This window comes from Syzygium oleosum, unplaced genomic scaffold (assembly GCF_021117445.2).
Source record: "Syzygium oleosum isolate NSW1041296 unplaced genomic scaffold, Sole_v2.1 Sole_v2.04, whole genome shotgun sequence".
NCBI classification, from domain to species: domain Eukaryota; kingdom Viridiplantae; phylum Streptophyta; class Magnoliopsida; order Myrtales; family Myrtaceae; genus Syzygium; species Syzygium oleosum.
The window spans coordinates 1,784,914-1,805,031 of record NW_026607488.1 but is presented as its reverse complement, the minus strand read 5'-3'; the positions used below and the strand labels follow the sequence as shown (position 1 = coordinate 1,805,031).

Below are 20,118 nucleotides of genomic sequence, written 5' to 3'. Positions count from 1 at the left end.
ATCCTTAGACCTTTTTCATATTCTTCCATAGCCTCTCGTTCAAACAGAAAGCCTAGTATTTTACATACCGCATTAATAGTGCTCTAATCACTTCGATTTTCTCGAAGTACTTTGATAGCCTTTATTAGTTGCCTTGCTCTACTAAAACGATTACGCTCATGGACAGGGATTCTTGGAGATTTCTTACCTTCAAACGACTCCATATCAGAACTCGTATCGGAGATGTCGATCTTCTCTGGTTCTCCATTATGTTTTGCCCTAGTGAACACTCCGGCGGGACGATTTGATCTTCTAGAGCCCTTGGTTCCTTTTTTCGATTCAGAGGTCGACTTAGGCGCCATTGAAGAGATTTTAGGTTACGGAAGAGAAAAATGAGATTTTTAGGGTTTCAACGAGTAAATTGTGTGTTTGTGAGAGAGTGAAAACGAGAAAGAAGAAGAAGGGTTTAAACCGAGAAATACAACATTTCGGTTCTTATAAAACCCTTTTTGAAACTGTCAATTGATAGTTAATGGAAATTTCGGAAATTGTATTTAGAAAATTTTGGGATTTTAATTCCTTAACGGTATCATTCAAGACAACTTATTTCAAACAATCATATCATTCAAAATATATAAGAGATGCATACCTTTTATAAGATGAGTTTCGCGTCAAAACCAGACGCTTCAAATATGTGCTTGATCAAATAAGTCATCAGATGTAATATGAGTTTATACTGCACAGCTCAATAAATGGGTTAGTAATGTTTAATTTATCTCTAATAAGCTCGAAACTTTTCTTTTCTAGGGGTTTTGTAAAAATGTCAGCTAATTGCTGTTTAGTGTCTATGAATTGAATATTAATATCTCCTTTTAGAACATGATCACGGATAAAATAATGCTTAATATCGATATGTTTAGCTCTTGAATGCAGAATAGGATTCTTTGTCAGATTAATGGCGCTGGTATTGTCACACTTGATCTCCACAGTTGAGTCTTTGACGTTGAAGTCTCTCAATTGTTGTTTCATCAAAAGGATTTGAGCACAGTAACTTCCAAGTGAGACGTATTCTGCTTCTGCTGTAGAAAGAGCTACGGTTTGTTGCTTCTATGAATACTATGAAACAAGCATGTGTCCTAACAATTGACACGTTTCGGAAGTACTCTTCCTGTTTATCTTACAACCAGCATAATCAGCATCAGAATATCCAATGAGAGCAAAATTTGATCGCTTTGGATACCACAATCCAAGTGTAGGATTTGTGCCAATATATTTGATAATTCGTTTGACTGCAGTAAAATGAGATTCCTTTGGTTCTGATTGAAATCTTGCACACAAACAAACACTGAACAGAATATCTTATCTTGAAGCAGTTAAATATAAGAGTGAGCCAATCATGCTTCTATATAATTTTTTGTCTACTAGTTTTTCTTTTTCATCCTTGTCTAGTTTAATGGAATATGATATTGGAGTTTCTGTCTTTTTGCAATTTACCATACCAAACTTTTTTGCAATTTCCTTGGCATACTTTTCTTGAGAAAGAAATGTCCCATTTTTGGTTTGTTTAACTTGTAAGCCAAGGAAGAAAGTTAACTCACCTATCATGCTCATTTCAAATTCACTTTGCATCATTTTGGAAAAATTCTTACTCAATTTTTCATCTGTAGAGCCAAAAATAATATCATCTACATAAATTTGAATAATTAAAATATCTTTACCTTTTCTTTTGATGAATAGGGTAGTGTCTACTTTACCTTTTATGAATTCATTTTGTTCTAGAAAGCTACTCAGTCTTTCGTACGAAGCACGTGATGCTTGTTTGAGACCGTATAATGCTTTCTTGAGAGTATATACCTGATCAGGCTTGTGAGGATCTTCAAAACCTGGAGGTTGTTCTACATATACTTCCTCTTTGATGTAGCTATTCAAGAATGCGCTTTTGACGTCCATCTGAAACAATTTAAAGTCACAGAAACAAGCATAAGCTAGTAAAATTCTTATTGCTTCTAACCTGGCCACCGGAGCATATGTTTCATCATAATATATTCCTTCCTCTTATGATTATCTCTTGGCCACAAGTCTCGCTTTATTTCTGACGACTTTTCCTTGATCATCCAGTTTATTTCGAAATATTCATTTTGGGATAAGGACACTAGAAATGCCTTAACTTTTGTACGACGCTCACTTAAGTGCCACAACTTTTTTTTTGCTCACTTAAGTGCCAAAAATTTGAAAAAGTGATCACTTAAGTGCCAAATTGCACTTGGCAGCCGGAAAATCTGACGTGGCTTCGCCAGAGCTTACGTGGCTTCGCCGGAGCTGACGTGGACAATATTTTAATATATATTTTTTAAATTTTGAATTTTTTTATTATTAATTTTTTAATTTTTGCAAAACAAAATTTCAATTCCAGCGAGGGTTACCGGTGACCCTCGCCGGCTGTGAAGGCCTCGCCCAGATTGGGCGAGGGCCGCCATGCCCTTGGCCACGAAGGCCCTGGGCGAGGCCTTCGCGACCTTGCCGACGGTGGGCGAGGCCGCAAAGGCCGTCTCGCCGGTCGCGGGTGAGGCGGCCTCGCCAGATCTGGCGAAAACCTCCACCGCTGCGGGCGAGGCAGCCTCGTCAAATCCGGCGAGGCCCTCGCCACCTCCCCCGCCCCGGCGAGGTCGCGATGGCCTCGCCAAGGGCCTTCGCCGCCATGGGCGAGGTGGCCTCGCCGGATCTGGCGAGAGCCATCGCCGCCGTGGGCGAGGCGGCCTCGCCGGATCTGGCGAGAGCCATCGCCGCCGTGGGCGAGGCGGCCTCGCCGGATCTGGCGAGAGCCTTCGCCGCCGCACCCGTGGCCGGTGAGGCCGCAATGGCCTCACCAAGGGCATTTGCGGCAGCTGTCGAGAGCCTTCGAGGCCGCCGGCGAGGGTCACCGGTGACCCTCGCCAACCTTGAAGAAAAAAAGAAAAAAAAGAAAGATAAAGAAAAATAAAAATTAAAAAAATCAATAAAATAAAATAAAATAACATTAAAAAAATCCACGTCGAATGAAAAATTAATTAAAAAATCCACGTCAGCTCATTTGCCGGAAATGGCACTCAAGTGATCCATTTTCGCTGGAAGTGGCACTGAAATAATTTATTTTACTCCGATGTGGCACTCAAGTGAGCCAAAAAAAAGTTATGGCACTCAAGTGAGCGTCGTACAAAAGTTATGGCACTCCTAGTGTCCTTATCCCTACTCATTTTGTTCCAATAACTGAGTGATTCTTGGGTCTAGGAACGAGTTTCCATACTTGATTGATCTTAAATTGTAATAATTCCTCTTGCATGGCTTCAATTTAGCTTTTATCTTTCAAGGCATCTTCAACGTTCTTTGGTTCGATTTCAGAGATGAGAGTCAACGTATTTATAACTTCTTTTGCCTTTGCTTTGGTTTTGATTCCTTCATCTAAATTTCCAATGATGAGGTCTTTGGGATGATTAGTTTTATGCTTCTAGTTTTTGTTGAATCCTTCATCGTTTTCATCATCGGGATTTGATGATTCTTCATTATCTTGTTGGTTTGAAGATTCTTGAGCTTCATCAGATCTTTGATTATGATCACTTTCACTTACTGTCAATTCATCAGATGCTTTGTTAGATTCTTCAGATACTGAATTTTCAGTGTCAGAGTCATCTTGTTGAGTTTAAATTGAATCTTCAAACTTGACATTCAATGATTCTTCCACTGTTTGAGTATTTTTGTTGTATACTCTGTAAGCTTTGCTTGTAGTTGAATATTCAAGAAAAATTTCTTCATCTGACTTTTCATCAAACTTACCAACACGGTCATTAGGATTTTTGAGAATAAAACATTTACATCCAAATATCCGAAAGTAAGAGATATTAGGAATTTTGCTTTTGAACAATTTATAAGGGGTCTTTTCAAGAATTTGTCTTGGAAAAATTCTATTTGAAATATAACAGGTTGTTGATACAGCTTCAGCTCAAAAATGTGCTGGAGTTTTGTTTTTAAATAGAAGAGTTCTAGCCATTTCTTGCAAAGTTCTATTATTTCTTTCAACTGCTCCATTTTGTTCAGGAGTATAGGGAGAGGAAAAAGTATGTTGAATACCATTTTCATAACAGAAATTAGAAAAATTTTGATTTTCAAATTCTCTATCATGATCCGATTTAATGCTCGAAATAGTATAACCATTTTCATTTTGTACCTTTTTGGCAAATTTTGAAAAATATTCAAATGTTTCACTTTTATGAGCCAAAAAGAATAGCCACGTAACCTTACCAAAAAAAAAAAGAATACCCAAGTAAATCTTGTATAATCGTCTACAATAACTAAATGGTATTTCTGACCTCCAAGACTTAGAGTTTGAGTAGATCCGAAAATATCCATATGAAACAACTGCAAAGCTCGGTTAGTGCTGATATAGTTTATTAATTTAAATGAACTTCTTACCTGTTTAGCTTTAGAGCAAGCTAAACATAACTCAGTGCTCTTGAATTTTCGTTTTGGCAGTCTTTTGACGAGTTTCTTTGAAGCTATCTTGGAAATCAACTTGACACTTGTGGTCCGAGCTTCCTGTGCCATTGATCAGATTCTTCTTTTATGGAAACGAGACATTGCAAGTCGTTAAACTTCATGTCTAGTAGATAAATATTTCCATGTCTTCGACCCGTAAATGATTGCTTGTTGTATTTACTTATCCTGGAACATTTGTTTTCTTGGAAAGTAATTCTATAACCAATATCACATAACTGACTAATGCTAATTAGATTGAAGTTCAAACCGTCAACTAGTGAGACTTCATTGATGATGAGATTTTCGATTTTGACAGTTCCCTTGCCAATCATTTTTCCTTTGTTGTTGCCTTTAAAGGATACGCTTCCTCCTTTAATTCTTTCTAACAGATGAATTTTAGAGAATCTCTGGTCATGTGTCTTGAGCAACCACTGTCAAGGTACTACTTTTTTTTTTCTTTTCTTTGATACCTGCAAAAGATAAGTAACTCACTTTTTCTTTAGTACCCATATTTTCTTGGGTCCATTTTGGTTAGGATCAATCATTCTCAGAATGTCTCTTTGAATAGGTCTCCAAACCTTGAAACATTCATTCTTAAAGTGATTTGTATCACTGCAATTTGAGCACTTAAGGGAAGTTTGACCATTGAATTTCACAAACTGCTTTTGAAAGTGATTTTGATACACAAATCTGGGGGATTTTTTCTTTAGTCTTTCTTTGACATTGGGAAAAGCATTTTTCAATTCAGTATTTTTCTCAAAACCCAAACCTGATTTATTATAATAAGGAACTTGAATTGACAAAATATGATGATGATTTTTTGAACCTATTGAGAATTTCTTGATTATATTTGAAATTTCATTTTTTAGAAGTTCTTTTTCTTTAGAGATTCGATCAAAACTTTTCTTAAAAATATTTTTCAGATCATAAATTTCCTTTTTCAATAAATCATTTTTCTTTTCAAGGAATTCTTTATTCTCCTTGATAAGATTAAATTCTTTTTGCAAAAAATCAATTTTATCCTTTTGAGAAATATCTTGCTTTTTTAAGAGATTGTTTTCCCTTTTTAAACATTCATTTTCTTATGCAATTGACTCATGAATATCCTTGTTTTGAGTCGCACTTTTTAAAGTCAAAATTTCCTTTTTCAATACAGAAATCTTTTTGAAAGCAATTTTATTAACAGAGACAAACTCATCAATATAATTTGCAATTGCTTCAAGAATTTTGGAATTACTTACTTCGTCTTCTTCATCAAAACTTGATTCTGAGTCTGAATTTGCCATCAAGCAGATATTGGCATACTCTTGTTCGCTTTCATCATCATCTAAGTCACTCCACATTTTAGCTTTGAAAGCATTCTTATATTATTCATACTTTCCTTTGTTCTTTTTGAGAAGAGGACATTTGGGCTTTATGTGTCCGTTCTTTTTGCAATGGAAACATATCACGTCCTTGTTTTCTTCATCTTCGGTACTCGATTTCTTCTGAAAGTTTAGCTTCTTGGCTTTTAATGGCTCAGAATTTCTAAATTGCTTCTTTGACTTATTCATCTTTACCTTCTTTGCCATCTTTCTCAGTTTCTTGACCATTAGAGCCAACTCTTCATCTTCATCTGAATCTGTGTCATCAAAATCAATGTTAGTTTTTAAAGCTATGGATTTTTTACCTTTGGGTTCTTTAGTTTCTAAGAACTTTTCAGTTTCATAGGATTGAAGAGTTCCGATAAGTTCGTCCACTGTGAGTGATATGATCCCTTAAGTTTCTCGAATAGAAACTTTGATGTTGTTCCACTCTTTTAAGAGAGCTATCAGCAACTTGTTCACCTTCATAGGTTCTGAGATGGGATTGTTTTGAAATTCAAGCCCATTTATGATCTCAGTGAATCTACTTTGCATCTCGGAAATTGTTTCATTTGGTTTTTGAGTGAAGGACTTGCATTGCCCAAGGAGAATGTTGAGATTTGTCTCCTTGACTCTCTCTGTTCCTTCATGAACAAGCTTGAGATGATCTCAAATTTCTTTTGCAGTTTTGAGATTTGCAATTCTTTTATATTCAACACGTGCTAGACCATTATATATGGCCGTTCTGATCTTTGCATCCAGATAGATCCTTTTAGAAATTTCCTTGGCCAAGAGAGGTAGAGCTTGAGATTTGATTTGCTATCTAATTCCCTCATCAGAAGATGTCTCATTTTGCCCTTTTGAAGTTTCTGGAGATTTTGTTTCGGTTGAAACATTTGGAATGATTCCATGTTCAACGATATCCCATATATCCTAATCTATTCCCAAGATGAATGTCTTCATCTTGTTTTCCTAGACATTGTACTCAGTTCCATTGAAATAAGGCAGTCTATTGTTGTGACCTGACTCAGCATTACTAGCCATTAAGAATCGTTAGCTCAGAAGTAAAAATAACATTTCAAAGAAAAATGAGCACTAGGCTCTGATACCAATGGTTACGGGTAGTGCTGTCATCTAGAGGGGGTGAATATGTGATTTTACCAAATTGGATGATTTAAACGTGCGGAATGAATATCGTCGAGGTCAACAACTCGTATGATCAATATCAGATAGATGCATATGACAAACTTGTATATAAGTTGCCGTTAGATGATTGCATCTGATGACTAAAATGATGTTTTAACGAACTCATTTGACAGATATGTATGCAGTATAATATCAACAATAATAAATGAAAGTTTAGGAATAGAAAATACTATACACAGATCTTTATAGTGGTTCGGCTTTATTAAGCCTACGTCTACTCTCCATGCTGGCAGCCCGTTAGCTGTGTTTCACTATTGAATCACCAAGAGATTATAAGAGCAATGCTTTTCAGATGATAGATTGCACTATCAAGTACACTCTTCACTCTCTAAAATAACAACGTGGAATACAGTAATCACAAGTGTGTAAGATCGAAGCTCTATTCAGATTTTGGAATTCTCGATTCTGGTTCTTGTTCTGGTACGACGTTTGCACTCCTTTTATATTCCTCTATTTCTAATCTATCCGTTGGACAGTATTCAGAGGATTAATCTCCAAATCAACCCGTTGGAGAATCTTCCCAAAAGAAGATGCATAACCGTTAGAAGAAGAACCATTATCTCTAGGTGATTTGATCGCCCATACAATCAAATCAAGATTTCCATAAGTGTAGTTTTTCGTGTTTAAGGAACGATCTTGTGATTGCCAATTAGGATATCTTGAGATATCAATTTGCTTGTCCTGCATAAACTTGCCAAAAATAACACTTATTGAATCTGACGAGTAATTTTGAGTCTGATAACAAAATCCTTTCATCGACTAAGTCTGATGGCTCAGTATTTACCTGTATCAAATAATTTAAGTGTAATTGTGGTAAGAAAAGGATTGTTTTGTCTTTCTTCAAAACTAATTAGGGATTTTCCTCAACACTAGCAAAAAACCCTCAACATGTGAATGATAAAATGCCATCCATAGAAGATAAAATATTGGAATTAAACCTACCAAATCAATTATTGGCTGGTAGCCTTTAGTCATCATCTGAAAATAGAATCCATATCATAACAAGCGGAGTCTCTGGCCAGAGAGATGTTCATACAGAACTTGTAAAATTGACATTTTACATCAGCGACGACTTTTCATCAATGTGAACCATATGGCATATCGTAAATATATACTTTGAACCGAAACATGCTGCACAGACTGGAACACAGGAGTGTTCAAGACAACAAAAGAAGTTTTGTGGGCAAAGGGTGTAACCCATCATTCTATTCTAAAAACTGGTCAAGAATAGGTTTTGGTGCTTTCAACAACTCCACGTTCGTCAATAGAAAGACCATTAGTAAAATAACAGGAAACTACATCATTTCTATATATTAGTAAATAAACTAATGCAAAAACGACCAAATTATTCTGGTAATGGTAAACCCCTCAGCTTAGTTATAAGAGGCCCTGCAATTTAAGACATCACAGCTTCAACTTTCTAGGAAAGTAGAAAGTCTCTTTTGCATTCTCTGTTTACTTTGTTGTTGAAAGACTGCAACCAGGACATCAACACAATGCCAGAGCCAGTACCTTGTCAAGCACCAGGTACGTGTTCATGTTCCAGCCTAGATAAAATATGGTCTAGGCGATGCTGGAACCTGCCTTTTCTCATGGTTCTTTTTCTTTGCTTTATCATTGAACAAACATAACCCCGACCTTGAATAGGAAAAAGAGAAAAACAAAATCTGTACGAGGACTTTGTGCTTACTCTATCTCCTACATATATTGAAGATGTTCGTGGAAGCGATGACCAAATCAAAGTGTTATTTCACTGTGAAATTAATATTTGGGGCGGATCTTGATGAATTGTTCTTATCAGGGACACTTCTTTATGTCTGCAAGAAAAAGGTATTAACAAAATGCCCTAAAAAATTTGCGTCCAATGCAGGAAATATGGAAGAGATGGCCGATGGACCCCGTTACCGTCCATTGTTAACAGCTGCGTTCATGGGTGACTGGGAATCTGCTAGAGCAATTATCAACCACGATCATGCTTCAGTGAGGGCCAGAATAACAAGCAGATTCGAAACCGTGCTTCACATAGCCACTTTGAGTGCACAAGACAAATTTGTGAAGAATTTGCTTGATTACTTGAATCCGGATGATCTTTTAATGGTTGATTCTGATGGCTGCACGGCCCTCCACAATGCTGTCCATTGTGGAAGGATAGAGATGGTCAAGGCATTAGTTGGAAAGGATCGTAGGTTGACCCAAATTCCAGATTATAAAGGACGAGTTCCTTTGAGAATATCTACTCAGGAAGCCTCTACGCATAAGGAGATTGCCTGGTTCCTGGCGAAAAAAACAACAGACGATGGGCCAAGTTATCCCTTCAGCAGTCCCTCTGCGATTAATCCCATTTTAGATCTCACCTACGCTGGTCATCATGGTGATAATACATCACTCTCTACCTCAATTCCATCTGTTTTTTCCTTCATTCTAGACTTAGCTTATTTTCCTGATCAACTTTGCTGGTGAATTTGGATAGATATCACCCTTTTTCTAGTTAAGCGATACCCTCACCTACTTACCATGAAAAGAAGAAACTTATCTATACTGGGCGTGTTGGCGAGAATGCAGACTCACTTTCTCAGCGTAAACAGGCTCGGTGTTTTTGGAACATTGATATTCAAATGTCCGTACTTTCCTTATTCGCATCCCTTCATTACTGATTCCCTTCAAGAAGATCATACCTGGCTCATCACCTGCTCTTTTTGTATCTGAACTGAAGGTATTCCGCTGGACTTGAACTATAAACCAGCAGATGAAACTTTAAGGGATATGCAAGGGCCAAGAAATCCAGGTGGGTCTGCATTTACAGTTAGGCATTATCTAGTTTAGGACCTTCCATGATTTTGAACTCAAGTCAATATCTTAGATTGCTTCCCTCCCTATTAGCAAAGAAAATCAAACATGATTGTTTTTTTGGCTCCCTTTGTTTCTCGGAAAATGTTTTTTAAGAAAACTTTTTGCAAAATTTCTGGTGTTTGAGGCGTGGAAAATGAGTGGTCAAAGAAAACATTTTCCAATTAATGAAAAATACCCTTCTAAAACTGGGGAAAATGATTTCCTCGCCTTATTTCTCTCGCCCTCTCTCCATTCGCTGTTGCAGTGAGTCATCAGCTAGAGATCAAATCCCCTTGGTTCAACAAGAGCTATCTCTCTCCGTTTCTTATTCGACCAAGCATCATTTTCTCTCTGTCCGTCTTCATTTTGCAGCGAGTCTTCCTCCATTATTTTCTCTCAAACTCATCGGCTTTGTATTTATACGGATGATGGCCTGAAATCGAACTACGTTATGGATCAGTTATCCCTTGGAAGCCACATATGATTTAACCAGCATGTCTCTGATTCGTTTTGCAGCTCCTCCCATACTAGTTTTTCGTTCGTTACATTGTCCATTAGATAAGTTATACAATGCTTTTCTTGCTTTTTTTTTTTTTTTGCCTCTTTGGCTTGACTAATCAACTTGCATAACACAAGTGGGATTTAACCTTCACGGACCACTTCACTACCCAACAAGCTTCCGATTGAAAGTAAGAATAGAGTATTTCAAGAGGAATTTCACGGAAAACATAAAGTTAATAGAAAATAGGATGAATCAAGTTATTAGAGCATGCCTCCTTTTACTTGTCCCATTGCAAGAAGTTTGAGAAGGCAAAATTTCATGTCATTTATCCTCATCCATATCTGTGTAGTGAGTCACTTGCAATCCCAACTATTAATCCATGTGAATGTGAATGTTGTTTGTTTTGACATCTTGGACTATGAAACATCGAGATTGTCAGGACACCACTAGCTATAATCTATGTAGTAAAGTACCTTCATTCCAGACACACACAGTGATTTCATATTCATTGACCCGGTTCTCTCTGTTGCTTAATTGTAGGGCTTCAATGTCTTGTAACGTCATTTTGGAATGCCGCCAAATTAGGTACGTTTCCATTTAATGAAGATACCACCTGTCTTTGTCTCTGACTCTCCAATGAAAAGTCTATGGCCTTTTATGTTTTTGACTTCTTTCATAACTAGAAAAATGTTCCTAGTTAATTTTTTTTATTGTAATTCGGAAAAAAAAAATTATTGGGTCCACAGTCTGTAAAGAAAGTTTTACACATACACATTTCTCATTGGGTGAGTGAAATGCGTGCTTGAAGTTAGTTTTGTAACTAAGTTTTTCTACATGCCAACTATCCGACGGTAATTGTGTACCGGCATTGGACCAATTAAAAAACCTCTAACAACTTATTCAAATTAAAAAAAAATTACATATGATTTTCTATGTCAATATTGTATATTTTGAAAGATTTCAAGTATTCACGAAGTTGTAATTAAAAGAGTCGCGCAATTTGGAAAAAGGTAAACAAAGAATCCTTGAAATTGCAAATTGAGGCAAGATTCGATGTTAACCTACATCCATCTTGCTTAAGGCTAATTGATCTAAGGAGAAGATTATAAAAAAGAGTTATGTTGACCTAGGACTTCCCTTCAATCTTGATTGGTGAAATCATTTTGCCTTCGTGTTGCCTCCCTTATGGGTGAATTGCTTAAGCCTAAATTTTATTTTCTTTGACTGCTACTTCATTACGATGCAACATGACGTAATATGTTGAGAGAGTGCAGGAATTGGGCATGGGACCGGGGCAACACCCTGGCATCCTCGACTATTTTCGCCACATCATCCATAAAATGAGGTTGCGATTGATGAAGGCACGCGTCTGTCCTTTAAACACATTGAATATAGTAAAATACCACTTTTTTGGGAACTTTAAAAGGCCGCCTACTTAAAAAAAAAAGCATAAACTTTACTTGAAGTCACAATTCTGAACTGATCTTATTTTTGTCTCATAAAAAATTATAAATTTTCACTTAAATCCCAAATCCAACCCGAACAATTTGAAAATTTCACATCATGGAGGCCAGATTTGGGACTCAAGTAAAGTTAATGCTTTTTATTGAGACAAAAAAAAGTTCGAGCCAAAATTATCACTCAAAGTAAAGTTGATGCTTTTTTTGGGAATTAGCCCGAATAGAAATAGGGGAAAGAAAGCGGGTAAGAAAAATCAATATAATCTGGTTGGGATGGCTTGGAATTGAAGAAAATTTCAGTGGGAGCAAATTTCTTGAGCGCCAATAGAACCGTGCATCCCAGAATTCCACTCCAAGTTATATATCCTACACTAAGAAGCCGTTGGGTAGGTGGTAAGGGAGTTTGCTCATCTTCTTATGATCCTGTATTCGAGATTTGTTGAAGCACTCCGCAAATGAAATCTTGAATACATCAAACATATATGGTGGAGTGCTCTCTTAAAATTACCCAGGGGGTGAACCACTTGAGGTCGAATACCACGGGACAGCTAAAACATTTTCTATAGTTCCCAAAACTTATTAACACCTTCTGCCCGCAGTTGCACTCATTTTCTCATCTTCACCCAACTTTTGTATGCACCTGAAATACCCATTCGCCTTGTCCCTAATTCTTCTATTATTGTCAAAGAACAAACAGGAAACAGAAGTGTAGTTGCGTATTTATCATGTTAAAAGCAATTTTAGAATAGAGTCTAGTTGACTGTACTCACTGTCATTTATGTGTAACAAGTGAACTCGAAGGGGGACATACCATTATGTGACCTCATGTGGAAGTTTTGATTTTATTAGAGACGGATAGAATGGAGGAAAAAAACAAATTTGCTCTTGCGCTGAGCGTAAATAACAACGCAAAGGATTGTACTGTTAATGTGGTTTTCGGTAAAATCCAATTTCTGCCTTTGTTTTTCATTTTCTTGTTTCTTTTTTCTTAACATATTGTAGTTCCTCCGATCAAGAGGATTCACGAGGTAAAGCTGAGATATGTGGCTGCAGTCATGTTGGCCAAAAAAGTGTGCGAGGCGATTTCTGCTATGAGAACTTCCGAGATCACCGAGTTTTTCCTAGAGAGGAACCTGTTGGGTTTTGCTACAACTAAGGGAAACAGCGATCTCGTGAAGCTATGTATTCAGTCCTTCCCGGAGCTTATTAGGATTAAGCCTAATGGTGACAGTTTGATGACACTAGCTGTGAAGAATCGCCAAGAAAGGATTCTCTCACTCTTTTTGAAGAAAAGCTCAAACAACGAGTTGTCATTAGTGCCAGCACCTACACCGGAAGAATCGGAAAAGATGATGCTCGCGGCAGCAAAGTACGACTCTCATTTGGAGGCTGTAACTTATGTCTCCGGAGCAGCTTTTGAAATGCAAAGAGAACTCCAATGGTTCAAAGTAAGTATCTTTCTTTTCATATATATAATAACCGCACTTAGTGATAATTATTATATACCCTTGACTAATATCTTAAAACATGATGGCTACACGTTTCTTTAGATAGTCCTAAGAATATACATAGAACTTTCTTTTATAGCGGTCAAGCAATAACTGAACCAACTTTCGTGCACCTCAACTGGTTCACCTCTCTTTGCTCTTTTAACAGCGCACAGCCCCACATCGGTCTAATGCATAGGATTTTACTCCTAATATATTTCCGACAAGATTTGAATTTAAGAGCACAAGGAAAAGAATAAACTCTCATGACATCTAAATCAACACCTAGTTGGAACATATAACTTTTAAATTTCACAAGCCAAACATAAATTATAAAGTAAGTTGAGAAACAACAATATATTCTTAGTACAATTTACAAAAAATATAGGAGACTGATTAGATAATTTGGGGCCCTAAAAACTTATGGTAACTCATCAAAATGGAATGGCAGATGAATTCTACTAATACAACTATGATCCAACACTCAATCTAAACCAAGCGACTCTTTCTTAAATCTGACGGACTCATTCTATAGGTTTCCGCAATGACGCAATTAGGGGATTATTATGCAAATCATTTCTTGTATAACCCACATATCTTAATTTGGAGCCCCCAAAAACAACATTTAAATCAATTTTGCTTATATTTTTACGATGGCTTTGCTAGTTCCATTGTATCATATTTTGTAAAGATGATAGTGTTATAATTAAATTATGTAGATACTCCATGATCTAATTAAAGTAGTATGACATGAATCTTCTCTTTTTTAATCGAAAGGTTAGCAAAGTTCATTTCTGGCCACTGTTTCTGTTTGAATAGCTATTAATTCAAGAGCACTTCTCATTAGTTGATTTAACTATTAACTAAGATTGTACTCTCGCAAACCATTGTCTACAAAAAAAAATGATTTCATGAAGCTTTTAGTTTTTATTTACCTTTATTTCATTTCAACTCTCTATTCTCTTTGTCATGAAAAAAAGTTGGGACAAAATTGTGCCTTTTTCCTTTCCCCATGGCAGGACTCCAACACATCTCTCCAAATGTTTAATGAGTATAATAGAAAGAGCGAGATGGTCTATTAACAATAATGAATAAAGATTTGTAGGGAAAAGAGTAGTGAAGAAAGTAAAACTTTTTATAAAAGAAAGTGAAAATTGCATGAAGTGAGGAAGGTGACATAGAGAACTTTGGACCTTCTATTAGATAATAAATTGAGAGAGAGAGAGAGAGAGAGAGAAAAGAGGGTGGGTGGGCTGAAAGGTTGCGTGATCCAAGGAAACTAAATGAAGATTGTATAAATTTTGACACTCTAGAGTTAGGCCCTTTAGACGTGAATCTTCACCGTCGAGATTTGAGAAGGGCAATTTAGGAATATAAGAACTGGAGTAACACCTCAACCTATTTAATACTGGAGTAATGTTGCCTATAGGAGGTCACAAAAGTGCGACCAAGGAAATGCTAACCACATAAGGAACCCTCTTCAAGACATAGGGCATTTGATAGGACAATGAAAGGTACGTTGATGTTTAGAGTTAGAGAGAAAATAACAACAAAGTATTTATGGTGGCTCAACCCCAATTATGATTGTATTTCTGACAAAAAAAACCTAATTGAGATTGTATGATATGTATTTATAAGAGTGATTAATTATAGTCGGGGTACAGATAAAAACATAATTACAGAAAGACCCAATAATACATATAAATTACACATTAATAAGGTAGGTGCTCACCACCTAAGGATATAGGGAATCGAACTCGCTACTCTGTGAAATTCACTTTAAAAGAATCCTCAAAGAACCCTAGCGTCAATTTGGCGCTTCTTTAGTTTAGGTTTAATTAGAACATTTCAGACAAGATTGCCCCTAATGTTTCTGTCGGAATAAGCACGTGAGTCGCACTTGCAAACCGGCCAACGGAGATTTGGTTGGCGAGTGAGCTTGGGCCTTTATTTGAGATTATATTAGCCACTTCAGGGCTTTATTTGGGGGTCATGTACACTCTGAATCATGTTTTGAGAAAACGGCCCCACTTTATTCTCTTATTTGAATTATTCCAAATTTTCAATTATTTTTGTACTTATTGTAACTCGTGTTTGTGGCTTTTATGCACAGGCAGTGGAAAAGTGGCTTTTCCCTAACTTGAGAACCTTCAAACACGAAGGGAAATCATATTGGCAAATATTCACTGAGGAGCACCAACAGTTGCTTGTGCAAGGTGGGGAGTGGGTGAAGAACACAGCTCAATCATGTATGGTCGTCTCAACTCTAATTGCCACAGTATTATTTGCTGCTTCTTACAATGTGCCTAAAGGCAATAGCGGCATTACTGGAAACCCATTGTGGTTTGGAATGGAGGCTCTCATGGTTTTCGAAATTTCGGATGCGTTAGGTTTGTTCTCCTCCGTGACAGCCATCATGTTATTCCTGGCCATCTTAACTTCGCGGTACGAGGCACAAGATTTTCTTCACTCGTTGCCTAGGAAGATCATAATGGGCCTTTCTTTTCTCATCCTCTCCTTGGCTTGCATGCTGGTGGCCTTCGGTGCAGCTTACAAGATTGTGCAGCAAAAGAGACCAGAGTGGGTTTACATTCTCTTTGCATTGCTGTCAATTTGCCCCTTTCTTTTATTCTTAATACTCCAGATTCCCCTGCTAGGGAAAATGGCTAAATCCACTTATGGACGTGGCGCGTTTCGTCCCAAGAGCATTTGGAAGTGAGGCATAATTAGTGGACAAGATCGCGTGATTGACCAATTTGATTTGAGGGTATACGCCTTTGTTATAGTTGGTTGTAGCGGGTCCAATGCAATACACAATGTATTTCCTTAAAGTATATGAACCATCACTATGCAAAATTATGATTCCCTACATTGTTGCCAAAGATCTCCTTATAGAATGAGTTGATCAATAAAAGTTTCAGCCTATAGATATTTCAAACCAGAATATATATAAGTGCAGACTTGGGAAATCTACTAAAAAAAGATACAAGTGTAACATTTCTTTACATTAGTAGGTTTTATAGAATAACACACATACAATTTTTAGTTTAGCGTGTAGATTTATTTCATAAATAGATTTGATTTTCCATTTGGAGATTGCTTGCGTAAAAAAGACTTTTACATTGACAATGTATTTAATATATATCCTATTTCAAAGGGATTTTAATCTATAAAATGGCAGCGTAAATTTTTTTTTCATACAAGCAGGTTTAGATAATGACACATAATCAATTTTTATTGTTTTTCATGTAACTTTATTCTATAACAGTTTATATTTCCATTATGAGACTATTTGTGTAAATTTTTTTTACCGTGATGATGTATGTAATAGACATCTCCATAATATTCTTATTCACCGACGTTAGATCCTTACTTTCTGAACATGGGCAAAACCGTTCCCTTCACCTCTTCTTTCTTTACTTAATATTCATCGCCAAGTCAAAAAATCTTCCAAACATAGTTTGAGTCTGCATTTCGCTAATGTGTCTTCTCGTAAAAGAGATACACTGACATCTTTAACATTACCTCATAAAATGAAAACATCATCATCCTCAAAATACAAATTTTTATATACATTTAGCTTAATGTGGGTATTCTTAAAAGCTTAATATCACAATTTTTTTCTAAGAAATAAATAATTAACTGAATATGGAATTTATATTATCTTTAAAAATGTAAGGAAAATGGGGAGGATAACAATTTAGGTGGAAAGTTAATCGATGAAGCTAGCTCGCATTTAAAAACTAAGGATGGAACGTTTTTCGAGGGAGAAGAGAAAGGCAAGCTCGAAAGAACAACTATATCGAGCTCAATTTCTCTATTCTCATAAGACTAAAAGGAACTATTGATTAATTCATATATTAAGAATCATCATTAAAATGGACACATAAGATATTGCAATCGGGATAAAGAAACCAAAGTTGTTGAACCTTTTTACCAATTCTCTTTTGTCCGTGATTCTTTCTTTTTAATCAATTGGATTCCTAAATCAAAAAATATTTTTATGAATTAGTTACTTGGGGTCACAGGTGCATTTTCACATAATTTTTTTTTCTTTCCTTCCACCATCCCCAGCATTGCAAACGACATTTATCAATTGACTTTTATTCAGTGCACTGACGGCGTAAAATTTCTTTATATAATCAGGTTTTATAGAATGACGCATACGATATTATTTTTAGCAAGTAGGTTTAATCCATAAATAGGTTTTTCCATTCTGAGACTGCTTGTGTAAAAAGGAATTTTACACTGACAACAAATATAATGTGAATTGTATTTCAACGGACTTTTATTCTGCAAAATGATGGTGTCAAATTTTCTTCACAGAAGTAGATTTTAGGTAATGGCACAATCATTTTATATTTTTTTGCACGTAACTTTATTCGATAAACAGATTTATATTTCCTTTCTGAGACTTTTTTTGCGTGTGAAAAGCTCTTATATCCATAAAATTTTTGTTCACCGCCATTAAATTCGTACTATCTGAATAATATGGGGTAAATCCTTCTCTTGACCTCTTTCTTTTTTCCCGCTGGGAGACTTTTGGCCACTACCACAATACAAAATCATGGAATTGCTACTTTGATTGGCACTGAGGGCCCGTTTGGTTCAACTTTACAAATAAGTCTTGGGAGAATGCAAATACCTTTAGATTAAAACCCCTAGGGGAAATGAAAATGACATTTGGTAAAAAATCTTTTATGAAGTTACTTTGGCCCAAATAGTGTTTTGCAAATCTTTTTTTTGCAAAGAGCTTTGGGATTATCTTTTTTATTAAAGAAAAAAAAAGCTTACACTTCGTCGGAGCCGGCGGCCGTCGCTCAAGGTCAGGCAACCCTCGGCGAGGGTTGCACGACCCAGGCGACGGCAGCCTGGGTTGCGCGACCCCAAGTGATGGCCACTTGGGGTCGCGCGACCTCAGGCCGCCGTCACCTGGGTAGTTGCGCGACCTCAAGCGGCCGTCGTCGAGGTCGTGTGACCTCGCTGGCCCTTCACCGTCCCGATCTGGTGTCGTTAGCTCTAGTCGGTCACCCTTGCATAAAGATGAACAGTAATAACGAGGGGCGAAACTGGAATATTAAAGAATAAGTGAGTAGTTTGAGAAGAAAAAAATTGATTTCAGCCCAAAGTTGGTCTAAACCAGTTTTGAGCTTTGAGCATTGCCAATGCTGGCTTTCCGCCGAAAGTCCATTAGGAATGCTTGCCAAATGCCCCAGCATTTCGCCAAGCAAACGGGCTGAGAAAGGTGTGGCATTGCATCACAATTGTTGGATTCCTACCCATAGGTTGTTCTCATCTTAATATCCATCGAGTTCATACATTGGAGTTTATTTTGTCTAGCAAATTGAAATTAATGGTTCAATCTCAAGGGAAGTCTCGGCCACACCAAACCAAAGAGTCTAGCTCCAACTTCACTTGGCCTATCGATATTATATTGTACATCAAACCGAGCATCCTTAATTGCTTCGATTCTTTAAGAAGATAGAGATATTTAATCGAGCACGTGTCACCAACTCAGCCCGCCTAGTAATAAATTAGTATTTTTCCGAAACAAATCCACGTCTAAATGGTGGATGCCGAGTTAGTATTCTTAGTTGAGATTTGTGTGATTTGCAGTAAAAAGAGAGAAATTTATGGTATATTTCCATTACCAAAAGAAGAGTTCAAGCCCTCCCCTTATATATAGGGTGAGAGGCAATTAGGTTTAATTACAATTGATGTAAACTCAATTAACCTACTCTTAAAAAAATATATATATATATATATATATATATATATATATATATATATATATCTGCCATCGCCCCTCAAACAAAAGATGACTGGAAAGAAGTCAATTGGAGTTTGGAGAAAAGATCCAGAAAGAGGCTAGGTGGATGTGTCTTAGTGAAGACATCAGTAGTCTAGTCGGCTGATGAAGTGGAAACAAGTCTAATAGTACCACGAACAACATGATATCGGACGAAATGATAGTCTATCTCAATGCGTTTGGTGCGTTCATGAAAAACATCATTATATGCAATCTGGATAACACTGCGATTGTCGCAATGACGGACCATCCCGCTATGATGACGTACTCCCATATCTTCAAGTAGCCATCGCAACCATAATAACTCTGATGTTGTATCAATAAGAGCTCGATATTAAGCTTCTGTACTAGAGCGAGTGATAGTGGACTATTTCTTGATACGCATGAGATAAGGGAGGTGTCCAAAACGAAATAGTAGCCCATAGTGGAGCAATGATCTTGAGGGTCGCTAGTCTAGTCAATATTGGAAAAATCTGTCAACTCCAATGTAGAATGAGCAAAAAAGTGAAGGCCATAAAATAACATACCCTTGACATAGTAAAGAGTACGAAGAACTATTAGTCTAAGTTGTACGGGGCGCTGTCATGTACTAACTAACACTATGAATAGTATAAGCGATGTCACGGCGAGTAAAAGTGAGATAGATAAGATTGTCAACTAACTATTGATAGAGGGTAGGATTCGAAAGAGGGGTCCCATCACCAGCATCAAATTTGGGATTGGTCTCAAGAGGAAGCGTGGCGACCTTGGTGTCAGTGAGTCCTGCTCGAGAAGTGAGATCAGTGACATATTTAACTTGAGAAAAATAATAACTAGATGAATCTGAGTTAACCTCTAAGCCTAAAAAGTAACTAAGTTGCCCTAGATCTTTCATCTCAAACTGTTGACTAAGACAGTGCTGGAATTCTGAAATTCCGGTACAATCATCTCCAGTAATAGCCATGTTGTCCACATATAAGAGCAACAATATAAACCCACGAGAAGTATGTCGAAC

The 20,118-nt window shown here is 36.9% G+C and overlaps 1 protein-coding gene across 1 annotated transcript; it reads left to right on the top strand.

The window, feature by feature from the left end:
• Positions 1-8,399: 8,399 nt before the first annotated feature.
• LOC115693615 (uncharacterized) lies at positions 8,400-16,176 on the top strand. The gene is made up of 5 exons (XM_056310728.1): positions 8,400-8,564; positions 8,908-9,408; positions 9,508-9,735; positions 12,831-13,276; positions 15,429-16,176. Exons 1-5 carry the CDS (start codon positions 8,534-8,536, stop codon positions 16,032-16,034), a joined length of 1,812 nt encoding a protein of 603 aa, XP_056166703.1. The 5' UTR covers positions 8,400-8,533; the 3' UTR covers positions 16,035-16,176.
• The last annotated feature ends 3,942 nt before the right edge of the window (positions 16,177-20,118 follow it).